General features: G+C 54.1%; 1 protein-coding gene across 15 annotated transcripts in view; it reads left to right on the top strand.

Annotated features, from left to right (window-relative positions):
- The window catches only part of Adgrb2 (adhesion G protein-coupled receptor B2), a 60526-nt gene extending 47033 nt beyond the window's left edge, over positions 1–13493 (top strand). For 5 of the 15 annotated variants that reach the window (XM_040756527.1, XM_040756539.1, XM_040756533.1 and 2 more), the window contains 21 exons: positions 173–367; positions 444–512; positions 590–698; positions 1065–1398; positions 2141–2246; positions 2432–2475; positions 2714–2840; positions 3171–3274; positions 3363–3465; positions 4351–4510; positions 4663–4732; positions 5349–5415; positions 5573–5658; positions 5956–6054; positions 8063–8234; positions 8510–8605; positions 8891–8930; positions 9601–10220; positions 12069–12104; positions 12402–12500; positions 13015–13493. In XM_040756527.1, coding sequence (XP_040612461.1) covers positions 173–367; positions 444–512; positions 590–698; positions 1065–1398; positions 2141–2246; positions 2432–2475; positions 2714–2840; positions 3171–3274; positions 3363–3465; positions 4351–4510; positions 4663–4732; positions 5349–5415; positions 5573–5658; positions 5956–6054; positions 8063–8234; positions 8510–8605; positions 8891–8930; positions 9601–10220; positions 12069–12104; positions 12402–12500; positions 13015–13200 — 2922 coding nt within the window. In that variant the 3' untranslated portion in view covers positions 13201–13493. The remainder of the gene's footprint in view (positions 1–172; positions 368–443; positions 513–589; positions 699–1064; positions 1399–2140; positions 2247–2431; positions 2476–2713; positions 2841–3170; positions 3275–3362; positions 3466–4350; positions 4511–4662; positions 4733–5348; positions 5416–5572; positions 5659–5955; positions 6055–8062; positions 8235–8509; positions 8606–8890; positions 8931–9600; positions 10221–12068; positions 12105–12401; positions 12501–13014) is intronic. The other 10 variants (XM_040756536.1, XM_040756537.1, XM_040756531.1 and 7 more) reach the window with 6 other exon arrangements.
- Positions 13494–24755: the final 11262 nt, after the last annotated feature.

The raw sequence follows: 24755 nt of genomic DNA, 5'->3' as shown, positions 1-24755 counted from the left end.
CATTCTACATTTGCACATCTGAGTTCCTCCTAAATTACCGCTGATGACTCCTTGGACTGTCTCCTGGGTGCCTCTGATTTTGTATGCCCTCTCTCTTCCTGGATGGCACCTAGTGGGAGGAGGATAGGCCAAAGACTGCTCCAATGACAGGGGCACACATATGTCACTGCAGCTTCGGGAGCACCTGGCTAAGGGCCAGCGCATGCTGGCAGGTGAGGGTATGTCCCAGGTGGTAAGAAGCCTGCAGGAGCTGCTGGCACGGCGCACTTATTACAGCGGGGACCTGCTCTTCTCTGTGGACATTCTAAGGAATGTCACCGACACCTTCAAGAGGGCCACCTATGTCCCCTCCGCCGATGATGTGCAGGTACTACTCCACAGTGGCAGGGTCTGCTGGGGCAGCAAGGCGGCGCGCACTCCCTGATCCGTCCCTCTGTCCCCAGCGTTTCTTCCAGGTGGTTAGCTTCATGGTGGACTCTGAGAATAAGGACAAGTGGGACGACGCCCAGCAGGTGAGGGGCTAGGCCTCCGGCTCACTCCTGTCCCGACGCACCCCTGCCTCAGACCCTCATGCCCTCTCTGTTCCCAGGTGTCTCCTGGCTCTGTGCACTTGCTGCGTGTTGTGGAAGACTTCATTCACCTGGTGGGCGATGCCCTCAAGGCGTTCCAGAGTTCTCTGATTGTCACGGACAATCTGGGTACAAGGCTACAGGCAGGGGAGGGGTCCTGGATATCATAGGACCATCCGTCCCGGGGTGAAGGGTGGTGTTGAGGGCCACTTTTGCTTTGCTCTTTTATTTACTAGTCTTGTTTCCTCTCCATGTAACCCCATGTTTCTGTCTTTCTACGTCTCCCTCCCCTCCTCTGCTCCATTCTCTCTGTGGTCATGTACCTCACTTCTGTGTTGGTTCCAACTTCCGTGTGTCCTCCCTGGTGTGTGTCACCCTCCGTGTGTCTGTCTCTTCCCCTGGACGCCCCCCTCCGTGTGTCTGTCTCTTCCCCTGGACGCCCCCCCCACCTCGCTGTCTGCCTTTGGTGTGCCACGCCCCCTTCCCCCCCTGCAGTGATCAGCATTCAGAGAGAACCCATCTCGGCAGTGTCCAGTGACATCACATTTCCCATGCGGGGCCGCAGGGGCATGAAGGACTGGGTGCGGCACTCAGAGGATCGCCTCTTCCTACCCAAGGAGGTGCTCAGCCTGTCCTCCCCAGGGAAGCCAGCCACACCTGGCGCAGCTACAGCAGGCAGCCCGGGCAGGGGGAGGGGCCCAGGAACGGTGCCCCCTGGCCCAGGCCACGCCCACCAGCGCCTTCTCCCAGCTGACCCAGATGAGTCCTCCTACTTTGTGATTGGTGCTGTGCTGTACCGCACCCTTGGCCTCATCCTGCCACCCCCCCGGTGAGTCCACCTGCCGCCACGCACGTGGAGGGGCCCCATGCCTGGCTGTGGACATGGCCACCCAGGGCTGGAAAGAGAGCCTAGGTTAAAGTGTCAGCCTTGCACGCGTGAGGACCCCAGGACCTCGGGCAGCGGTTCTCAACCTTCCTAATGCTGCAGTTCCTCGTGTTGCAGATCCCCCAACCATAAAATAAAATAAAATTTTCGTTACTACTTCATAAGTAAATTTGCTACTGTTATGAATGTAAATATCTATGTATTCCATGGTCCTTGGGGGTCACGACCCACAGGTTGAGAACGGCTGACCTATGTAAAATTGCCTGGTATGTGGCAGTGTGTTTGCATGTTTGGTGCTGGGAAGGCAGAATTGTAGATCCCTGGGACTTGCAGGCCAGCCAGCCTCGTCTGCTCTGAAAGTTGTAGGCCAGTGAAAGAGCCTGTCTTAAAAGGGGAAGGCGGACAGTGCCTAAGGAACAACACCTGAGGTTGTCTTCATGCACACACATGTACACCCACCTGCATACACGCACATGGTCATGTACATATCCACAGAAAAACAAAACACCTAGGCGGTTCCCAGAGGCTGTGCTGGTGTCCAGGACTTTGCAGACCAAGTGCTGGGCCCACCAAGTTCTGTACCCTCCCTTGGAGACCTTGGCCCTGGCAGCCCCCAGCCATAACAAGTTCAAGTTTCTAAGTCTGGACACCTGCTAGCAGGAGCTGACCTAATTATGTCCCCTAGGCCTCCACTTGCTGTCACCTCCCGGGTGATGACAGTGACTGTGCGTCCCCCCACCCAGCCTCCAGCTGAGCCCCTCATCACAGTGGAGCTCTCCTATATCATCAATGTGAGTGAGGGGCCAGGTGGGGGCCCCAGACATCTGCCCACATAGGGCCTGGGGCCTATCTCGGGGCGGGGGTCTGTGCTGGGTGGTGGCGGGCCTGACCTGTGTGGGAGCTTCTGCGGCAGCATAGATGATGGGAGCATCAGTGCCCTACTCACCCCAAACTGAGCACTTCTTCTGCTCTCCAGGGCACCACTGATCCCCACTGTGCCAGCTGGGACTACTCCAGAGCGTGAGTTGGGGCAACCCTAGACCCTCTCATCATCAGAAATGGTCTCCCACCTAGAAGGCCAAAGGGTTCCTTGGTGCCACCCTTGTTCTGAGGGGTCAAGAGCACATCTTGGGCTCTCTACTGTCATCTCATGGATGTAGCCCTGCCCTGGACTTCACCAGTCTGGGCAGTAGTCAGCACTGGGTTTGGGGCTGCAGACACGGGGCCCTGGGTTCACGCCACTTCTCCCTCATCCAAGAGATGCCAGCTCAGGGGACTGGAACACTGAGAACTGCCAGACCTTGGAGACCCAGGCAGCCCACACGCGCTGCCAGTGCCAACATTTGTCCACCTTTGCTGTTCTGGCTCAGCCACCCAAGGACCTGGTGAGTAGGAGACGGGTGCCTGGGCTGCCCAAGGCATCTAGGCGACCCCAAATGTGGCTCTGCACAGATCCACTTGTGGGAACGCATGAGGGAGGGGGCCTGGTGGTGTTCATAGTCATGACGGGGGTATATGGCAGTGGGTGAGTGAGCGCCTGCGTGCATCTGTGGGTATGTGTGTTCACCGGTTATATCTGGAAGAGTGTGGGTGACTGAGTGTAAATGCATCTGTGTGCATGTGCCCTTCTGCATGTGAGGCGCATGCCTGCTTGCATCAGAAGGGGAGACTGGGTGCCCTACCTCTGCCCTCTCCCAGCAACCCATCTCCCACAGACCCTGGAGCTGGCAGGTGCTCCCTCGGTCCCCCTGGTGATCGGCTGTGCAGTGTCCTGCATGGCCCTACTCACACTGCTTGCCATCTATGCAGCCTTCTGGAGGTAAGTCGGATGTTGAGCACGATGGGAGGTGGCCAGCTGTCCAGGGCCAGGCAGGCAGCCAATGCCTCTGCCCACTGTGCCCTGTCAGGTTTATAAAATCAGAACGCTCCATCATCTTGCTGAACTTCTGCCTGTCCATCCTGGCTTCCAACATCTTGATCCTCGTGGGCCAGTCCCGGGTGCTGAGCAAGGCAGGTGCAGGCTCCTGGGGGTGTGTGGGGAGGGGCATCAAAGGAGGGGTGAGGGTGGAGAGTACCTGCAAGTGAGGGCGGGGTTTTTATGATCATTTTTATTTCATGTGCATTGGTGTTTCGCTTGTATAAATGTCTGTGTAAGGGTATCAGATACCCAGGAACTGGAGTTACAGACAGTTGTAAGCTGTCATGTGGGTGCTGGGAATTGAACCCAGGTCCTTTGGAAGAGCAGCCAGGGCTCTTAACCACTTGAGCCATCTCTCTAACCCTGAGGGTAGATGTTGGTATGGATGACCTGAGGGGTGGAAATGGATGTATTCAGTCCTGTGTTGGAAAGGGTGTGTGTGTGTGTGTGTGTAAGTATTGTGCAGGCATACTTGAAGGCGTTAGTGTGTGTGTACTCAGTAATGAGTGTTTGTATACATCAGTGAATGTGTGCATGAGTGCCTGGGTGCATGCGTGTTGGGCAGGAGACATTAGACCCCCGTCTTGTCTGTGAGTCCTCCTTCGCCATCTGCCTGCGGATGCTCCATGCTGACTGTCTCTCCGACCCTCCTTGGCCTTCTCTGCACAGTGCCAGCACTGAGAGAGCCAGGTGTGGGGTTTTGCTCGGCCATGACGTGGCAAGTGCTCCTGTCTGTGCGTGGGTGGCCTGCCTGCCCGCCTCCCTGGATGCCTAGTGCTGTGTGCATGTCACCAGGCCTGTGTCGTGCAGTGTGTGGGTGCAGGAAGGCGGGGGTGCCTGGCAGGGCTCTGGGGGGGAGGGGCTCAGGTAGGCGGCTGGCCAGGCAGTGCTGAGGCCCAGCAGTCAGTGTGGGAAGTTGGCAGCTCCCACCCTGGCCACTGCTCAGGGCCACTCCCTCCTGTTACCTCTCCCTGCAGGGTGTATGCACCATGACGGCTGCCTTCCTGCACTTCTTCTTTCTGTCCTCCTTTTGCTGGGTGCTTACAGAGGCCTGGCAGTCCTATCTGGCTGTCATCGGGCGGATGCGCACCCGCCTGGTTCGCAAGCGCTTCCTCTGCCTGGGCTGGGGTGAGCAAGGCCAGTGCTGGACTCTGCTGTTGGGCCCGGAGTGGCAGGGGAAGCCGACACTGGCCCAGCTCTCTGGGGATGGGGGTCAGCCGGGCTGGCGGGTAATAGGGAGGGACCCCCAGCACCTGCAGCCTTCTCACCTGTGACCCTGCACTCCCCAGGTCTGCCTGCCCTGGTGGTGGCTGTGTCTGTTGGCTTTACCCGCACCAAAGGATACGGTACATCTAGCTAGTACGTGTGCCTCCTGTGGTGAGGGTGGGGGTGGAGGGGTTTGTGGGTCTGTTGGGGCAATTGGACTGGATGTTAGGTCTTCTCGGGCTGAGGCCTTGACCTGTGCTTGTTGAAGATCTTTGGGTAAACTTCCTTATCTCTGAGCCTCAGTTTCCCTGGCTGTAAAAGGCCATGCCGGGTTGGGTCGATTCTAAGCATCATTGCACTCAGGGGTCAGCTTACTTTTATTTCTATGGAGACCTGATGGGAATCTTTGTGGGAGAGCAAACAGACTCATCAAGACATGGCTGTGGGGCCGGGCGTTGGTGGCGCACGCCTTTAATCCCAGCACTTGGGAGGCAGAGGCAGGTGGATCTCTGTGAGTTCGAGGCCAGCCTGGTCTACAAGAGCTAGTTCCAGGACAGCCTCCAAAACCACAGAGAAACCCTGTCTCGAAAAACCAAAAAAAAAAAAAAAAAAAAAAAAAAAAAGACATGGCTGTGTTTCTCCTTGACTGGATGGAGGCTTAGTATCGACTGGTGATGTGGGCATGGCTGCCTAGGGCCAGAGGTGGTGGATGAAGGGAGGAAGGAGGGCTTGCTGGGTGTCTGACTGTCTCTTTTCTCTCTGCCCCCAGCTGCTGGCTTTCCCTAGAGGGTGGCCTGCTCTACGCCTTTGTGGGTCCAGCAGCAGTCATTGTCCTGGTACGTGCCCCCTTCAGCATCCAGGGAGGGACATGGCCCCAGGGGTCATCCTTTCCTTCTGCCTTGTCCTGACCTCCAGCTCCCACCTGGGGGTGCCCATGCCCTGAGGGCACCTGGTGATCCTGTCTTCCCCACTCGGCTCCACGGGGGCCCCCAGGTGAACATGCTCATCGGAATCATCGTCTTCAACAAGCTCATGGCTCGAGATGGCGTGTCAGACAAGTCCAAGAAGCAGAGGGCCGGGTAAGGGGAGGGTCTCTGCAGCTCAGCCTTTCTGGGGACATGTGCAGGGCGGGGGAGCCGAGTACACCTCGGAGACGCAGGGCTTGCTAATGCCAACCCAGGCTCCCCAGCCTTGGGGCATCAAGGGTTGCAGGCAAGGTGGGCACTCGAGTGCCCAGCTGTAGCCCCTCGCCCACCCTAACCCAGCTCTCTCTCTCTCATCTGCCCTCCCCTCCCCCCCTTCTCGGGGCTCATTCTGCCCCATCTCCCGGCCTCCCATGTGTCTCCCCCTTCTCCCATGTCTGTGCCGCCCCCGAGGTCGGAGCGGTGCCCCTGGGCCAGCCTGCTCCTCCCCTGCTCATCGTGTGGAGCGGTCCCCAGCCCCCTGCTCAGCTCAGCCTCGGCCAGGAATGCCATGTTAGTCGTGCCCCCTGGGGGGGCGGTGGGGGTGGGCAGGGGCTAAGGAATGGGAGGGCAGTGCCCATGGTGGGGATTGGGGGGATATCAGCCCAGTGCCCTGGAGAGCTCACCTTGCCCCACCCCCTAACTGCTACATGCTCTCTGGAGTTCAGGGTTGAGGTGGCTGAAGGCAATGGGAGTGACATCCTCCACAAGGTGCTGCAGTGCCCTGCTCGCCCTGCCCTCTGGTCCCTGTCCTTGCTCTGGCTTAATTTTCCACACAGGCACAGCGGCAGACTCCTCTTCCTCCTCTCACCACCAACCTGAAGGCCCTAAGAATCTTAGGCCCTTAGAATTTCTGAGCTATTAAAACCTTCAGATTAGAATGGTGGGACCTTAGAATAAACAACCAGCAACTTGAGGGTGTGAGAAGGACAGAAACACACTCTTAGGTGTCGTAGAATCTGCCTTGCATTCTAGAGGCCTTGAATCTCACAATCAGAGACAGAGTCGTGGAGGAAGACAATTATGTTGAGACACCCCAACCTTGCAGCTAAGAATCTTAGAACCCCAGCTGTGCAACAGTAGAAAGGCCTCGGGCCCAAACCTCCTACCAGGGCTCAAAGTCCACCTGAGTCACACTAATGAGAGAGGGCCCAGCTTCGTCACACACCTCAGGGGACCTGTGGAGGCAGCTGGTGCCATCGTTGCAGGGCTCCGTGACACTCAAGGAACAGTGAGCGCCCTCTGCTCTGGGCCACCACCTCCCTGTGCCCAGTCTGCTGAACCAGCAGATCAAAGCGTAGGCCTCAGAGTCTGTCCGCCAAGCTGGATCTGTGTCCCAGCGTCCCTCTCCCTGTCCAGCTGGGCATACTCCAGTCTCCTCATCTGTCAATCGGGACACTAGGCCCCAGGCCTGTTTGTTGGAGTTGTTTTGATCACAATTTGAAATAATCTATGTAAAGTGTTCAGTGGAGGGCCTGGCAGAGAATTGCTGGTTAATCAATGGCAGCTCTTATTACTGTGATTAGAGCCTCTCTGGCTCTTGGCTCCTCCTCCAGGGTTTCAGAGACACTGTGCATCCACCCCAGCCTTGCCTGGCTCAACAGCCCTGAACCTCTCTTCACAGGACAGGTCTTGGCCCCCTGCCGGCCCATCTTTCTGCCTTAGCCTCTGGCTATCTCTGCAAAATGGTTACCACCCTGCCCTGTCTGGAGCTGTGCCTGGCTCTCCACTGGGGTTCTGGGTGGGGCGGAGTGGGCTTCCAGCTCCTGATCCTCTTGGGCTGTAACGGTTGTTGGGGATGAAGCCCAGTCTGTTGGCCACGCAGGGCCTGTCTGCCTTTTGTCTCTGCATGGGGTCCAGGGATACACAGGCTTGGTTCTGACCCCAGCTATGATCCTAGTGCCCTGGCTTCTGAGCAGCCACCAGGAGCCAGAGCTTCCTCCAGGCCTCGACCTGGCTGGGCTGGACCCCAACTTCTCTGCAAGCATTTGTGCTGTGGTGTCCTCCACTTGCTCTACCTGCTCAGTCCTCCTGTACGGGGGTCCGTCTGTCTCGCCCCTTTTACTGTGGCGGCCATCTTTCTTTGTTCTTCCTCTCCTTCCCTCCCCAGTCTGTCATGGGATCTCTGGGATTATGGTTCTGACCTGTGTCTTTTTCTAACGCTTCCAAGGTGCTTCCATGCAAGCTGGGCCTGAAGCTCCCCGTGTTTGCCTCTGTCTGCCCCGCTTCCCTCCTGCCTCTTCCTTCTTCACCCCTGCTTCCCAGTATTGCCTCTGCGCCTGCTCCGTCCCACTGTGTCTTTGTGTCCTTCCCCCCTCCCTCTCATGGCCCCTGCTCTGGCCCTGTAGCTCTGTCATCGTCCTGTTTCTCCTCCAGTTCCTTGCCGTCTCTCTGCTTGGAAATACTCCTAAGATCCTGGACTTTGGGGCCTTGCCAGTTCCCAAGCTGAGGAGCCCAGGCTCCTGCCACCCTGTCGTGTGGAGTGTCACTCTGACAGACTTTCTGCTGCTGTCCCTCTCAGGGCCTCGCTCTGGAGTTCCTGCGTGGTACTGCCTCTGCTGGCGCTTACCTGGATGTCTGCTGTCCTGGCCATGACAGACCGCCGCTCCGTCCTCTTCCAGGCCCTCTTTGCCGTTTTCAACTCCGCACAAGGCTTTGTCATCACTGCTGTGCACTGCTTCCTGCGCCGAGAGGTGCCTCAGCTTTCCTTGCTTGCCCACCCCCTGCTGGACTCCGGCTTCTCCCCACTGTGTGGTCCAGACAGGGTGACCAGGTGCTTCAGGCCCTTGGCGTGGGCCTGGACCTTCCTTAGCCCCTGTCGAATATCCCATTCCAGGTGGCACCGCCTTCAGGCTCGATGCCTGTCTCTCCCCCTACTCCTACTCTGGGTACCGGGGCGGGAGACCCAGCCCACTGTGGTGGAGGTATTATGGAGGTCTCAGACCCAGCAGGTCCTTACCCTTCCCAGGTCCAGGACGTGGTAAAGTGCCAGATGGGTGTGTGCCGGGCGGATGAGAGTGAAGACTCCCCTGACTCGTGCAAGAACGGGCAGCTGCAGATACTGGTGGGTGAGGAGGCCTGAGCAGACCCCTCCTGCCACAAGCTCCTTCCCCTCCACATCCCATCTGAGACAGCAAGGGGACGGAACCTGGTCTTTTAGGCTCCGCTGTCGGCTACAGGGTGGCACTGGGCAAACCCTTCCCTCGTTCAGCTTCTTCCCTACAGTTTGAGGCTCTGTTGGGTGGCCCTTGCAGAGGACTGAGAAGCTGGGTGGGGGAGGGGCCTGAGCCTCTCCCACCCTGACACGTCTCTACCCCCTCTGTCACCCCCTCCCTCTCTCGACTTATAGTCAGACTTTGAAAAGGATGTGGACCTGGCTTGTCAGACAGGTGAGTCTGTCGGGTTGAGTCACAATGCCCTAGGCATGGCTATGACAGGAGCCCCACACTCTGTCATAGCAGCCCTGATGGGGACCAGGCTGCCAGTGTCCTGCTTTGATATTAGACAGGGACAGGTTAGATTTACATCTGGGAAGGCCAATTACCACTTGCCTCTGGGCAAAAGCCTCCCCTCTCTAAGTCTACTTATAAAGGAGAAAATAGCAGTGTCTGGGGCAGATGGGAGGCCTAGGACCCACACCAATGAGGGACTCGGAGTTTACAGTAGGGGCCTTGGCATATGTTGGCTGCTACATTCTTCCATCCCTTCAATGACCTTCCCTGGTATCTCTTTCCAGACCTTTCTCTAGGGCATATGCTTCCTGGGGAACAGGAAGGAGCAAGGCCCGTTGACAGCCTTGGGGCTATGGAGTAGAAGTTAGGTCATATATCAGGGCACTCGGGGAAGCTCAGCCTTGGCTCTCCTATCTCCATCCCTTGGGCCCATGAGTCAGTTGTCTTCCGGGTCACTCTTGTATACTGGAGAGTACCGGCCACCTCCCCAGAATTCTGTTTCCTTCCCTGCCCAAGCTCTGAAGCTTAGTGCCCACCCAAACCTGGTCAAGAGCATGCCAGGGTCTCTTCCTTAGGACTTGTCTATCCCTCCTACTTCTGTCTCCAGTTCTGTTCAAGGAGGTCAACACTTGCAACCCGTCCACCATCACTGGCACTCTGTCCCGCCTGTCCCTGGATGAGGATGAGGAGCCCAAGTCCTGTCTTGTGGGTCCTGAGGGTGGCCTCAGCTTCTCACCTCTGCCTGGGAACATCCTAGTGCCTATGGCGGCCTCACCAGGTCTAGGGGAGCCACCACCACCCCAGGAGACCAACCCTGTGTACATGTGCGGGGAGGGTGGTCTACGGCAGTTGGACCTTACATGGCTACGGCCAAGTGAGCCAGGCTCTGAGGGGGACTACATGGTGCTGCCCCGGCGGACTTTGAGCCTGCAGCCTGGTGGCGGGGGCACAGGGGGTGAGGAGGCCCCAAGGGCCCGGCCTGAGGGAACTCCCCGACGGGCTGCCAAGACAGTGGCCCACACTGAAGGCTACCCCAGCTTCCTGTCTGTGGAGCACTCAGGTCTAGGGCTGGGCCCTGCCTATGGGTCTCTCCAGAACCCATATGGGATGACCTTCCAACCACCACCACCAACACCCAGCGCCCGCCAAGTACCTGAGCCAGGGGAACGCAGCCGGACCATGCCCCGTACAGTGCCTGGCTCTACCATGAAGCTGGGCTCCCTTGAGGTGAGGGGCTGTGGAGAGTGGGGAGGGAGTCTACCTATTGTATGCCTGAGACCATGTCTATGTCACAGGCTGCATCCAGAAAGGGATCCATCCCCAGAGCAGTTCTGGGAGCTCATACCGTGTGCATCCCTCCTCCTAATGGGGCTCATAGAGCTCTTCTCCAAGGAAATTCTGGTGTGTCTGAATGCCTCAAGTGGGTGAAGCTTCATAAATTCACTCACTAGTGCTCTGCTGCCCACTCAGGGGTGACTGGTCAGGATGAGCCCTCTATTTAGGCAACTGTGGCTCACGTGTCCAATTGGTAAGGACAGCACCCAGAGCTAATTTCGGAGAACTTCTGATGGGAAAATGGAAGCCCCTTTGTTTCCTCCGGCCTGCCCCCTGCAGACCATCCCTGGGAATACACAGATTAGTAGAAACCCAAAGTCAAACTCTAGGACATTCTACAGCTCTAATTGGAGGGATGCGGGGATAAGGATAGAGATTGGAGTTGCAGCTTATACACAATTAACTGCTTGTGACTAGCCTGGAAAAGTTACTCTCTGTCCTCTGTACAAAAACAATTAAGTTAGCTGCTAGAGGGGTCACAAGTTTAGCTTTGTGCCTAAAATGTTCCTTGAACATTTGGTGCCTGCTCTTGCCACAGATGGCAACAAAACAGGAAGGCGTTAACAAAGACAGAAAAGATGACAAGGACAGAAAAGATGACATCAGTGATGGGGAGGCAGTGTGCTTGCATTGGGGTAGGTTTTGTTCTGTGGATACCTGCCTGTGGCTGGACCACTGGGGAGAGCCCAGTGCCGGACTTCTTGTGTGGGAAGTAGTAATAAATGTGGCAGAAGCTTGAAGAGTCAAAGATGGCGTCCAGAATAGTATGAGCCCAGTGGAGGTATGGGCCTGGGCCCGCTGTGGATAGGGCTAGAGGAGCTGTTACCTGTAAAAGAGAGGTGTGGCTGGGGATGGGTAGGACTTCGTGAGGGAGAAGCAGGGTGGATGGTGGAGGCAGTGAAGGCCGGAAGGGACGAGGAAAAATGAAGAGTGGAGTCAGGTTGGATTTTTTTTCCAAGACAGGGTTTCTCTGTGTTGCTTTGGAGGTTGTCCTGGAACTAGCTCTTGTAGACCAGGCTGGTCTCGAACTCAGAGATCCACCTGCCTCTGCCTCCTGAGTGCTGGGATTAAAGGTGTGCGCCACCACCTCCTGCCTTGTCAGGTTGGACCTTAGGAAACCCATATCATGGTCTTAACATCACTTCTGAGGGTCTGGAGCCAAGTGGCCAGTCCCTTTTCTTTCCCTTCCTGGGTCTCAGTTTCCCCACCTCACTGAGACAGTTGGCCTGGGTCTCACGAGGCCTCCTAATCCCAGCATTCTGAGATTCTGAGGCCTCCTTGAGTGTCACTGGATGTCACCGTGCTTGTTGGGGCCTTGATGGTGGTCTTGGTCAGGTGAGTCAAAAGAGACAAGGTGGGGGCAGATAGGCTGGGCATGAAAAGCCCAACATTCTTTCTTCAGGACAAGAATAGGATTCCAAGGAGAGGGGAGGGAGCACGGGGCAGGAGAGAAGGCTAGAATGCAGGGCAGGGAACATGCCTGGGCTGTATGACCCTACATGGTGGCATCCCTGCCTCTTCCCGGGGTCCTGTGTTTGCATCATGGATGTGCTCCCAGGAGCACATCTCACCACAGATGTGTATTGAGAACTCTGTTGCTGTGCTGTGGCCCCACGGGCTAGCTCACAAGAAAACGATTCTCAACCCTAGGGTCTGGGTGGGGAAAGGTGTCGTAGTGTCCTGGGGCTCAAGCATCCCTGTGCAAAGCTCCTCTCTCATGGCCTGCTTGTTGCTCCGTAGCGAAAGAAGCTTCGGTATTCAGACTTGGACTTTGAGGTGAGTGCTGGTGCTGGGAGGGAGTGTGTCCCCAGAAGGTTAACTCTTAAAAGTACTCCAAGCCCCATTGCAGAGCCCAATCCTGGGTCACCAAGCCTCTGGATTCCCTGGGATCTCCCCACTATCCTGCTCACACCATTGCTCTGGGGCAGAAATAGAGGAGAGCGAGGAGGGAGAGGGAGAGAGGACACACTCTAGCCTTGCCGCAGAGGGGCCGGCGGGCCCAGGGCAGAGGGGGCTGAGGGGTGTCAACAGTGCTGCCCAGAGGAGCACTCCTGATGCCCAAGTGGCCCCTAGAAGGTGATGCACACCCGGAAACGGCACTCGGAACTCTACCACGAACTCAACCAGAAGTTCCACACCTTTGACCGATACCGTAGCCAGTCCTCAGCCAAGGTGAGGGCTCCTCTGTTGCTGCCTCTGCCCACAGCACCAAGTGCATGGTCCCCGAGGTGGGGCCCTGACGTACAGTCCCTGTTGGAAGGAGGTGTGGTGCAGTGTGTTCTTGGGCAGAGTGGTGCATGTCCTGGGAAAGTGCTCCTGGGACGGGGGGGGGGAGGGATGAGGTATGCTCTGAGGGGTTTCTGTCCTGCTCTCCTCTCTGCCTGGGTAGCTGCAGCTTGCCTCACCAACGGCTCGCCTGCCATAAGCAGCAGTTTAGGGTTGCATGGGGGTGGGAAGGTGTCATAGGGAGCAAATGTTAACAAGGGCCCCCACAATTGGAAAAGGAGGGCGCACAGACAGGAGACATGACCCCAGGAACTGCAGTAGCAATCTGTAAGGGTCAGAAGCTAGCCCGATACCTGGTTACTCTGTGACACTGGGCAGTCTCACATCTTCTGGGACATTCTTGGTTTGCTCTGTATAGTGGATACGAGGGTACCACAGGCTCACCCTGCTCTGTCCATAGGAGAAACCCAGTCCTGGGGAGCGCCCTGGCCTGGCCCAGCACAGGAGGCATCAGAGCTGGAGCACCTTCAAATCCATGACACTGGGCTCACTGCCTCCCAAGCCCCGAGAACGGCTGGCCCTGCACCGGACAGCAGCCTGGGAGCCCACAGAACCGCCAGATGGCGACTTCCAGACAGAGGTGTGAGTGCCACACCGGACTGCCTACTGCACAGAAATATATATCTATTTTCACACTCCACTTTGGAACTACCAGGAGCCAGCGCCCCTCCCCCTCCCGAGGCTGGGCAAGAGGTGCAGAGGACTCAGCCTGGCTGGGGGCAGCCAGACTGGCAGGACCTGGGGCCAGGGCCCCTCTTTGTTCTCAGAGGTGTCTCAGCCACCCGCTGGAGCCTCTTCTTTGCCCCAGCCTGTCTGTCCCTGTCCTGGGCTGGGGAGGGGGGAGGGGAACTTTGTTGGGAATAAACTTCACTCTGTGGATTTGGCTGCTGTGTTGTTTGCTGCCCCTAGGCAGATCCCAGGCCTGGGACCCCAACTTGGTCCCTCCGGCTCCTTAGTTGTATAATGGGGTCAGGCCAAGCCTAGTCGACAGAGAGGACAGAGAGGAACTAGCTGCATGCTAAGCCTGACTTTGGCCCTGACTCCCTTTGTACACACCCCTTGCCTGATCAGGACAACGTGGGATGGACACCCTGTGACTGATTGTCCCAGTCATAGCTGCCTTTCACTGGGGCAGGGCCCAGGATGCTTGAGCTGGGCTATTTTCAGGGAGCAGGATCTTAGGTGAGTGTTAAGAACACTGCACACATGTCCCCAATTCTTCGAAGCATCTATGCTGGAAAGTTTGCACATTTTGTGGTTACAAAATGAAGTTGAAAGATTGGAAGTGATGTGTTCAGGGTCACAATCAAAGGTAGAGGCCGTGTTCACACCCAGGCCTGGTGGAGGGAGCGCTTCAGCTCAGCTTTTTGGGACTTAACCTCCATGGCAGCAGCAGAGCTGTGAGGAGCTGGATTGTGGTGGATCCTCTGGCCAGGTATAGGGTTGCGAGTGAAAAGGCAAGGCTGAATTAGTTGGAGGCCGTGGCTCTGAGGCTCACTGCTGGATTGTATTCTCCATGCGTCTGAGCTCCTGGGCATGGGATGAGCATGTGGTGCACGCTGCTATCCTCCCAGGCAGGCAGCAGCTAGAGATGCAACAGTGGCCTGGTCATTCAGTAACACGACCACCCCGGACCCTTAGGGGCTCTTGAGACACAGATCCAGGCCCGGGGGGAGCTGAGGGAGCTGCTGTGGGGACTGGGAATTGGATGGGAATACAGGAAGAAAGGGCTGACCATTGGGGTGGGTTATCGCGGCTGATGGCCTCAGACTGGCTGGAGGAAGGGTGTGGAACACTTTTTTCCACTCTGCAGGCTTCATCACAGGTTTCTCGGCCACACTGGAATCCTGCTGAAATAGGTCCTGCTCAGAGGGGTTGTGAGAACAGAGTCCTCCCAGAACTGTGCTCCTAGCCCTACGGACCCTGCCCTCTCCCTGGTGTCTAGTTATACAAAGTGTCCACTGGGGCACTGGTTGAGTTCCAGACAGGTGTTTAAGTTCCCCGTTTTACAGATGAGGAAGTCAAGGCTCAGAGAGTTGGAATCCCCCCCCCCCCCAGTTTACCAGGGACACCAAGGGAGGCAGGGGAGGGAGGAGGAAACGAATCTCTCACAGCTTGCGAGTGACTAATTGGGATGTGGTGGAGAGGAGCTAGAGCCTAGTGCCAGCCGGCTAGGCACAGGGGAGCTTCGCTCACTCAGGAATACGCAACCAGGGCAAGGGCAGATGTGGGTGGATACGTCTGGCCGTGGGTGATGGGCTGAGTCTCAGAGCCCTCCATTCCCTCCCTGTTTGCTCCATCCTCTAAGGCAATTTTTCTCACCTCCTAGGCCAAACAAGACTCCCCCTGCCATCACTCTGCCTTGGCCCCAAAGGGGAAGAAATTTTTCTCCTGAATTCCAATTAGAAAACGTCCAAGGAAGGAAAAAATTTTGATTGGTCCTGGACACTGTGATTGGCAGCTCTTTAGGAGCCCTGGTGAGGGAAACTAGTCTCAAAATGGGGGGAGGGGATGCTTGCTCCTAGGAAGGGGTGACAGGGTTGCACAAACACATGCCTGCATCTGTGCCAGCAAATCCCGCTTCCTCACACCCTTGCCAGTCCTTCCCCAGCTGCCCCCTGCCACCTCTAATGGATTTCTTACTGACTTTCCCTCTGTTCCTGTTCCTTTTTCCCAGACCTGGGCTGAACCAGCTGTCACCTCCTGTGGGCTCTCTGGGGCTGATCTGTGAGGTGCAACCCCCACCCCCATTGCTTTCTTCTCATTGAAATTGGGTCCACCTTGCTGACTGTGCTCCCTCAGCAGCCACAGCTGCCAGCAGAGGCTCCTGGCAGTTTTGAGACCTACCAGGTCCATGGACAGGGGCTGAGCTTTGCTAGGTTGGGGCTGTGCCCATGCCTGACCCCCAGTCCCTACTTCCATAGGCACTGGCCTGCCTTATGACCTGGGACAGGTGACTGGACATTGTCTGAAGTTCCTTTGTTTTGAAGGGAGAGGCTGGAGACTGAGCTGGGAGCATGCTGCCACTCAAACCGATTGCCCAGCCTGACTTGCGCTCCCACCCTTGGCCTGATAGCCAGTCTGTTTGCACTGGCTTCCAACACTCCGCATTTCTTTTCTGGGCTTGAGTGTCCCTTTATCATCCTCGCAGTTTTGTTTTTGTCTGTTCGGTTTTGCCTCCTCCAATTCTTCACACTCACAGCAACGCAGATCTGGCAATTCATTGCCCAGCACAAATGCCATGTGTGGTCTGAGCATCAGCCTGGAAGGCAAAGCCCTCGGGGACATGACTGTTTTCCATCTCTCCTGACATTTCTCTCACCTCCATGCTTTTCCTTGCAGCTATACTCTTGCCTACTGAATCGGAAAACTCCATTCTTCTTGTCTGTGATGTTGTCCCTGAGCTCCTGGACTCAGCAAACGTCCCTCATCGGGCCCCTACTACCTGTGTGCATTGTTACTGTTGCCATGATGACAGAATGGTACCATGTGCATCCACCTGGTTCGGGCATGTGTGTTCAGTCAAGGAACATAAAGCCGACCTAAGTAAACTTTTTTTGGGTGGGAGTTGTTTTGAGGCAGGGTTTTTCTGTGGCTTTGGAGGCTGCCCTGGAGCTAGCTCTTGTAGACCAGGCTGGTCTCGAACTCACAGAGATCTGTCTGCCTCTGCCTCCGAAGTGCTGGGACTAAAGGTGTGCACCACCACTGCCCAGCCTAAGTAGACTTTTAAGGGGATGAAATTCACTGGCAGTGGTGGCACACTCCTTTAAACCCAGCACTCAGGAGGCAGAGGCAGGAGGATCTCTGTGAGTTTGAGGCCAGCCTGGTCTACAGAGCGAATTCTAGGACAGCCAGGACTACACAGAGAAACCCTGACTTGAAGAACCAAAAACAGTAAACAAAAAAAAGAGGACAGAATTCATAGAGCTTACTCATCTACCCTACTGTTTTTGAAAAGGATCAAACCCAGATCCTATGTATACTAGGCAAGCACTGCAACCAGCAGGGAGTGGTAGAGTGGTGAGGGGTGGGGGGTGGGAATGAGGAAGGAAGTTGGGGAATGTTTTGTAGGCAGTAGCATTCCTTTAGCTGTCCTTGGACCTCTGCCCGATCTTCACTACCCCAAGTGGGGTGCTGCCCATGGTGCTGAAGGGACTTCCTAGGTCAAGACACACAGGCAAGACTTCATGCCTGTTGAGCTCTGCCACACTCCTTACCTTGCAGATGTGGGGCACTCCTAGGACAAATCACACCTACTTCCACCAAGAGAAGGCCCTGGAAATGATACATCCTGTCTACAATGTTCAGATAGCCATTTAAAGGGAAATTTTTTTAAGTTAAGGCGGGCATGGTGGCTCACACCTGTAATACCCCCACAAGAGGCTGGTACAAAGTTACCATGACTTTGAGGCCAGCCTAGGCTATATAGTTACAGGCCAGCCTGGACAAAAGAAAATGAGACTCTGTCTGAAAATACAATGTTTTAAAAGTTGAGAGTAACTGTAACTACACATTTAACATATTAAATTTTATTTTTTGAGACATAGTCTCAGGTAACTCAGGTCTCAAAATTGCTAAAAGGCAGAGGCTGGCTTTGAACTCTTGATCCTTCTGTCCCCATCTTCCAAATGCTAGAATTACAGGTATATGCCATTATAACTCACCTAAACATAAGATCAATATAAAAATTACCAAGAAAATTTGCTTTATTTATTTTTAGTCAGAACAGGGTCTTGCTATATAACTCAGACTGGCCTTGAACTCACAATCCTCTCCCTCACATATTCTTTTTCATTCTTGGAGTCTCATGATTATGTGTCACACATCTCAATGCCATAATGCATGCTGCTCACTCAGTACCCACATGTGGCTGGTGTCCATCACACGGTGTAGCATAGCGCAGGCAGAACAGACAGTACCTTTGAGCAAGTGTATAAGGTAACCTCTGAAAAGGTGGAACCTTACTGTGACATGCCCCACTGGGACCAGGGAGGGTCCAGGCGGTGATGTAGGATAAGTTCCTAACCCAGTGCCAGCTTGAAGGAGGTTCCAAGTCAGTATTCATTGAATCTGGTGTCCTGGGAATTTGGATATGGGACAGTAGGAGACAGTCCTGAGGACACCTGCAGGCTGGGATCTGACTGCTTTGGGAGTGGGAAAGTACCCTTTCTCCCAGCCCTCACCCTACCTTTCACCTGAAACCCCAGTCCTGGAAGAAAGCAAAAAAGTTAGGGCTGGTGTTTGAATACACACATTAAAACTCAATTGGGTTCAATTTTCTTTCATTAGGTACCAATTAAAAGGAAATTAGGTGGCCTGAGGGAGGACCTATGGCAGTTGCTGCTGACTTCTGCCTCCGGACTCCGTTTTCTCTGGGCTTCCTCATGCCCGCACTGACTACCTCATGGGGGCCATGTTGGGGTTTTCTGAAGCCAATCCCAGGTACCTCCATATTCCTCCTCTCACTCTCCTAAGGCTCCCTGCTCCAGTAAAATCACCAGCCTCCTAAAGTCTGAAGACACGTGCTCAGTGGGGCAAGAGGAGCTCCTCTGAGGGTTTGGGACTGAGTGGGAAGCCCAAGATAACGGGTCTCGGGGTGGGTGGGGAAGAGTAAGGTGGCTGCCGAGGACCAGCCAGGAAGCCGCCCACAGGACGGAGACTTTACAGGGACCGCTGCTGAGGACAAAGGTGATCTCTGTGTGTGCCCCTTCCTGTGGGTGGCATGAGGGAAGGAGTGATGGCTCTTGGGCCTCTCTCTTACCCACCGTGTCACTGGTTTAGGAGCCCAAGACCTGTTTCAGGGGCTGGAGCCATGGCTCAGAGGTTAAGAGCCCTGGCTGCTCTTCCAGAGGCCCTGAGTTCAATTCCCAGCAACTACATGGTGGCTCGCAACCATCTGTAATGAGATCTAGTGCCCTCTTCTCATGTGCAGGCATACATGCAGGCAGAACACTGCATACATAATAAATAAATAAATAAATAAATAAATACCTGCTTTGGGAAAGACAATGGTGAATTTGGCCTTGGACGTGTTAACTTTAACACACTTAAGGGGAGACGTCAGGAGAAAGTAGGCAGTTGGGCACACAGGGCTGGAACTCAGGAGGGCTAGAGACAGTGACATGGCAGGAAGCTGGGCTGGAGTGGGCTGTTGAGCAAGTAGGAGGGCGAGAAACCAAAACTTTGAAAAGGGGAGAGAACACTCAGGACCTGCTGTAGATGCTGACAGTGAATTCTCTAGAGAGGATGTTGTTCCCCCACCCCCAACTCCCTGCCAAGTTCCTCACATAATAAGAAATAACCAGCCCTACCATGCTGAGGCAGGGTCTTGAGACCCAGTAATGGGGCTCATCACAGAGATCGATTTAAGCTCATTGGTTGGGCTGTAGGCCAGCCACAGTTCCTGGAGAGGGGAGGAAGGGAGTGCTGTGGGTGGGGGCAATTGATAAAGCCTGGGATCTAAGGCTTATGGGAGGAGGATGCTGGGCTCCCCAGGGAAGTTTCTAGGCAGGAGAAGAGGAACAAGTTCAATACCCTGCAGCCCCTGTTTCTGCTTCTCCTAAACAGGCAATAGCTGGGGGGAATCCTCCCCACAGGCCTCAGCTTTCCATAGTGCCTACTCCAGGTTGGTTTGTCCCCTACTGCCATGGTGGCACTGCACAGCTCCAGCCATCAATCCAGGAGTCCCTAGAGTCAACCAGGAAAGTCAATATTTAATTTGGGCACCATGTTAATGCCATCGATCTGCAGCCCCTCCCACCCCAGCTTCCTCTGGCTTGTTTGTCTCTTCCTACTCACTGCCTGCTCTGGGTTGGGGGTGCTGAGATGCAGCGCAGGCTCAGCTCAGCTTGGAGTTGGCTGGGAGGGACTCGCCTGTACAGGGTGCTGTTCGGAGACACCCTGCTTCCTGTCTCCACTGAGAATCAGCACTCAACTCGGAGTTTCCTGAGAGGACAATGAGGTTGGGATGGGGCTTGGGGGGTGTGTCAGCCTTTCTCCTAGCTTGGGTCTAATTCTCTTGGGGTCCATATACAGAGGATATGATGCTGTGGAACCCACACGAAGACCCGAAGATGAGGGTCTCTCTCTAGATCCTAGAGGGGAGGTGGTGTGGGGGAGTACTGAGCTTAGAGCCCAGTCCAGCAGCAAAACAAAAACAAAACAAAACAATATACCTAAAACAAAAACAACAAACAAACAAACAACAACACCAAAAAACAAGGAAAAAGAAGACAGGAAAAGGAAACTGGAGCGAAGGCGGGGCTCCCTTCAAGGCTGGGCTGGTCTCCCCCACACACCAACACAGGTTTCTATATAGCCCAGACAGACTTTGCTCTTACTACACAGACCCCTCCTGCTCTGGAACTGGCTGCTCACATCCATGTCTGTCTGTTCCCTGGTAGCAAAAGATGACCTTGAACTTCAGCTCTTCCTGCCTTTGCCTCTGCAGTGGTAAGGGTATAGGCATGAACTACCACGTGGTGCTGGGGATTGAACCCAGGGCCTCCTGTGTGTGAGATAAACACTCTACCAACTGAACTACATCTTCAGCCCCTCCACTTTATTTCTGTCAGTTCTGTGGATCAGATGGTGTGCTGTGCCTCTCAGAGCAAGACCACATCATTGAGGACATTGTCAGGGCCACCTAGCCCTGGGTGACTTGGTGGACAGTCTATGTCCAACTTGAAACACGGTAGCCAGGTAGTCACAATGTATAAAATTACATTTTGCTGAACATATCCAGAATTTTGCTGTTGAAAATCCCAAAGAGGTAATCTTTATTTCAGGTAAGTGGGTATGCTACACTTCATGGCTTCCATTATGGACCTGAATGGAAAGGCCAGACTCTTCTAAACAGATAGGGCATCTACATGTGTTCATCTGGTTCAGATGACCCCTAACCTGAACTATCCAAGGACTCAATAGCTCAGATGATCTATTATGGGCCTTTGAGTCAAGCTTTGGGCTAGGAGAATGTGACTTGGCCATTCGGTAAACATTGTCTGTGCGGGGTCACAAGTGGGGTGTTGATATCATAAAAATGAGGAAGCTACAGTCTCTAAGAAGGATATCAAGGTGAGAAAACCACAGATAGTCTTTCCAGGGGCCTCAGATTGCTCTGAATGAATGTAAGTCTTCTGTCACAGCTCAAGAGACCAGGAGTCAGTCCCTACCACGCCTCACAGTGTGTCTATTGCTCTTCTCAGACACAACTATGGCTCCCTTAGCTGCTCCTGGAACTTGTTTCATGATTGGTCTCCTGCCAGGGCCTTTGGATTCACTATAGCCTCTGCTCCAAAGACTCCCTACCTCTTCCTTTGCCCTGCTTCCTGATACTTTGTTGTTTCGGAAACAGGTCATACTCTGGAACTCTGGCTAGCCTTGATTGTGATCCTCCTGCCTCAGCCTCCCAAACTCTGTAGTTACAGATGTGTGTCATCATGCTCAGGCCACTCCTTGTTTTTTGTTTTTTTAAACATTTGCTGCAAATGACAGTTCAATGGTACCTTTTCAGGGAAAGGGGAAACATTTATTGCTGGTGGAGTGTAAACTGGTACAGCCACTACGGAAATGAGTGTGCTGGCTCTCCAGGAAGCAGGGGAATTGATGTAACTCAAGACCCAGCTCTCCCACTCTTGGCATATACCCAAAGGACTCTACATCCTACGACAGAGACTCTTGTCTGCTCCCGTCCATTGCTGCTATATTCACAATAACTAGAAACTGGAAACAGCCTAGATGTCCATCAACCGATAAATGATAATGATAATGATACACTCACACAATGGAATATTATTCAACTGTTAAGAAAAAGGAAATTGCCGGGGGGCCGGTGGCGCACGCCTTTAATCCCAGCACTGGGGAGGCAGAGGCAGGAGGATCTCTGTGATTTCGAGGCCAGCCTGGTCTACAGAGTGAGTTCCAGGACAGCCTCCAAGACAATACAGAGAAACCCTGTCTCAGAAAAAAAAAACAAAAAACCAAAGAGAGAAGAGAGAGAGAGAGAGAGAGAGAGAGAGAGAGAGAGAGAGAGAGAGAGAGAGAGAGATCACAGACACTGTAGCAGCATGCACAAGGCCTATACAAGTTCAAACCAGACAGGGTCCCAGGACTGAGAAGGTGAAGTGAACACAGGGTCCCACCCCTAACCAAGAAGGTATCTGTAATTGGTACCCCTCACAAAGGAAAGGTCAGTTTTCTCCAGTGGATTTTCACTGGGTATATTAACCACACTTCAGGGCAGGCCCATTCCCCAAGAGTAGATGGTCAGCACAGAACAAACTCAATGGTAATTTTAGAGACTTTTTTGTGTTATTTACTTTACTTGGGCATCTTTTTGTCTTATTGGTCTTCTCTTGTTTATTTTCATTTCTGTAGGATTTATGTGTTTCTTGTCTTTTTGTTTTGCTTTTGTTTATTTTTATTTTTTATTTATTTTTATTTATTTTATGAGACAGGGTTTCTCTGTATTGTTTTGGAGGCTGTCAGTCCAGCCTGGCCTCGAACTCACAGAGATCTGCCTGCCTCTGCCTCCCAAGTGCTGGGATTAAAGGTGTGCGCCACCACCGCCCGACTTTTGCTTATTTTTAAAGAAAGGAAAAGAACATATAGTTGGGTGGGTAGGGAGGTGGGGAGGATCTGGGAGGAATTGGGGGAATGAAAAATATCATCAAAATAAACTTGTGAAAAGTTTTAGTAAAGACATTAAGATAAGGGGCTGGAGAGATGACTCAGAGGTTAAGAGCACTGACTGCTTTTCTTCCAGAGAACCTGAGTTCAATTCCCAGTGACCACATGATGGCTCACAGCCATCTGTAATGAGATCTGGTGCCCTCTTCTGGCCTGCAGGCATTCATGCAGGCAGAATACTGTATACATAATAAATAAATAAATCTTAAAAATAAAGAAGTTAAGATACATAAATAAGATTTATTTATTTTATGTATAATTATGCATGTGCACTACATGCCTTCCTGGTACCGATGAAGGTCAGAAGAGGGCACTGGATCCCCTGGAACTGGAGTTACAGACGGTTGTGAACCATGCAGGTGCTCGGAACCAAGACCAGAGTTCTCTGAAAGAATAAGTATTCTTAACCACCAAGCCATTTCTCCAGCTTCCTGACATACTCTTGACGACAGTTACAGTGTTCCTCAGACGGCCCGTGGCTGTCTCCTTCCCTCTTTGAATCATTAAAAACAATACCAATTAGATATACATATATATTTTTTATTGTGTGTGAGCATGCGCACATGTGTGTGTACACACACATATCATTATGTGCATGTGGAGATCAGGGAGCAACTTGTGGAAGTCAGTTCTCTCTTTCTATGATATGGGTTCCAGCACTGAACCAGGAAGTCAAGCTGGGTAATGAATACCCTTACCCACTAAGCCATTCCACTGGTCCTAAATCATTTTTTAAAAATCACATCACTTTACTCTTTCCATAGTACTATTTCTTTTAATGTGAAATTGTATCTAGAATGTTTTTCTTGTCTCCCCCACTGGCCTCTGAGCTCCTGAGTGAAGAACGGGATCGTAGTCGCCTACATGGATGCCCTTTGCCTGGCACTCCAGAGGAATTTGAGAGACAATTCTGAATGAAGGACCGAGGAGACACTGGAAAGCAAGTGCCCAGAAATCAAATGGAACTAAGGGTCTGGGTCTGGGTGGCTGGCCTGCTACAGGAAGGCTGTCTGGGTCTACAGCTGGGGTGGGTGGGGTAGGAGGCCAAAGCCTATGCAGGCTTCATAAAGGGGGAACCCCACAGGACACCAGCCGTGGGGCACGCCTATTGCAGAAGGCTCACTCCTTGAATATTAACTCGCTGCTGAACCGGCAGCCCTGACTGCTTCTGAATTTTTCACTGTCAAGGCCAGTGGCCGACTGGGGATGGGGGGGGGTCCAAGCAAGCACCTGCATCCAGAAGACCACATATTTTTATGTGTGGGTCACATCTGCTCGGCAGGGGTTTGCTCCCAGGTGGCTGTGTGCTTTGTCATGTGCATCTGCGTGTCTGAGCATGCACGGCTTTCAGTTGGCCTGCAGGGACGCAGGTGAACCGGGTTTTACATGCCATCACTGCCAAGCTCAAATGAGGGAAGGAGGGAACCCAGGGACCATTGAGTTCCATTCCCTCCATTGTGCGGAGAGAGGGAAACCTAGGCCAGAAGGAACGCTGAGGTCACACCAATAGTTCAAGGGGGACAGGAAGCTGTGTCACTATGCTAGGCACAGAGGACTTGTTATGCCAGCGAAGCCCGGAATGCAGCCTGCGGAGGAGACAGGCATGGGTGTGGACAGTCGGTTCCAGAGCAGGCGGGGTCCGCTCTGCCTTGCTGGTGTGCGGCGAGGGGGTGGGTAGAGAAGATGGGGAAGGGAAGACTTGTGCTGAACTTATACTAATTGAAGGCTCAGCAGGCAGAGAGAGGGGAAAGGGCACCAGAGGCGGAGATGCTGCATAAGCAAAGGCATGGAGGCAGGAAACAGCCTGGCAAGTTTGGAGAGTTACAAACAGTACCATGTGGCTGGAGAGGAGTCCGCATGGAGGGCAGGTTGTAGAGACAGGCTGTGAGGGAGGTGGGCTACGACCCCAGGAAGCTCAGTGGGCTCCAAAAGGGCATTACATATTAGCTTATTTACTGGGCTAAAGGGATACCCTCACGTACCCCACTGCAGGGCTATGGGGTACCCTCACGCACCCCACTGCAGGGCTATGGGATACCCTCACGTACCCCACTGCAGGGCTAAAGGGATACCCTCACGTACCCCACTGCAGGGCTATGGGGTACCCTCACGCACCCCACTGCAGGGCTATGGGATACCCTCACGTACCCCACTGCAGGGCTATGGGGTACCCTCACATACCCCACTGCAGGGCTATGGGGATACTTCACATACCCCACTGCAGGGCTATGGGATACCCTCACATACCCCACTGCAGGGCTATGGGGTACCCTCACATACCCCACTGCAGGGCTATGGGGTACCCTCACATACCCCACTGCAGGGCTATGGGATACCCTCACATACCCCACTGCAGGGCTAAAGGGATACCCTCACGTACCCCACTGCAGGGCTATGGGGTACCCTCACGCACCCCACTGCAGGGCTATGGGATACCCTCACGTACCCCAC

Source organism: Mesocricetus auratus, unplaced genomic scaffold (genome assembly GCF_017639785.1).
Source record: "Mesocricetus auratus isolate SY011 unplaced genomic scaffold, BCM_Maur_2.0 Super-Scaffold_100014, whole genome shotgun sequence".
Lineage (NCBI taxonomy): Eukaryota > Metazoa > Chordata > Mammalia > Rodentia > Cricetidae > Mesocricetus > Mesocricetus auratus.
The sequence above is the reverse complement of the archived record's forward strand: the minus strand, read 5'-3'. Positions and strand labels throughout refer to the sequence as shown.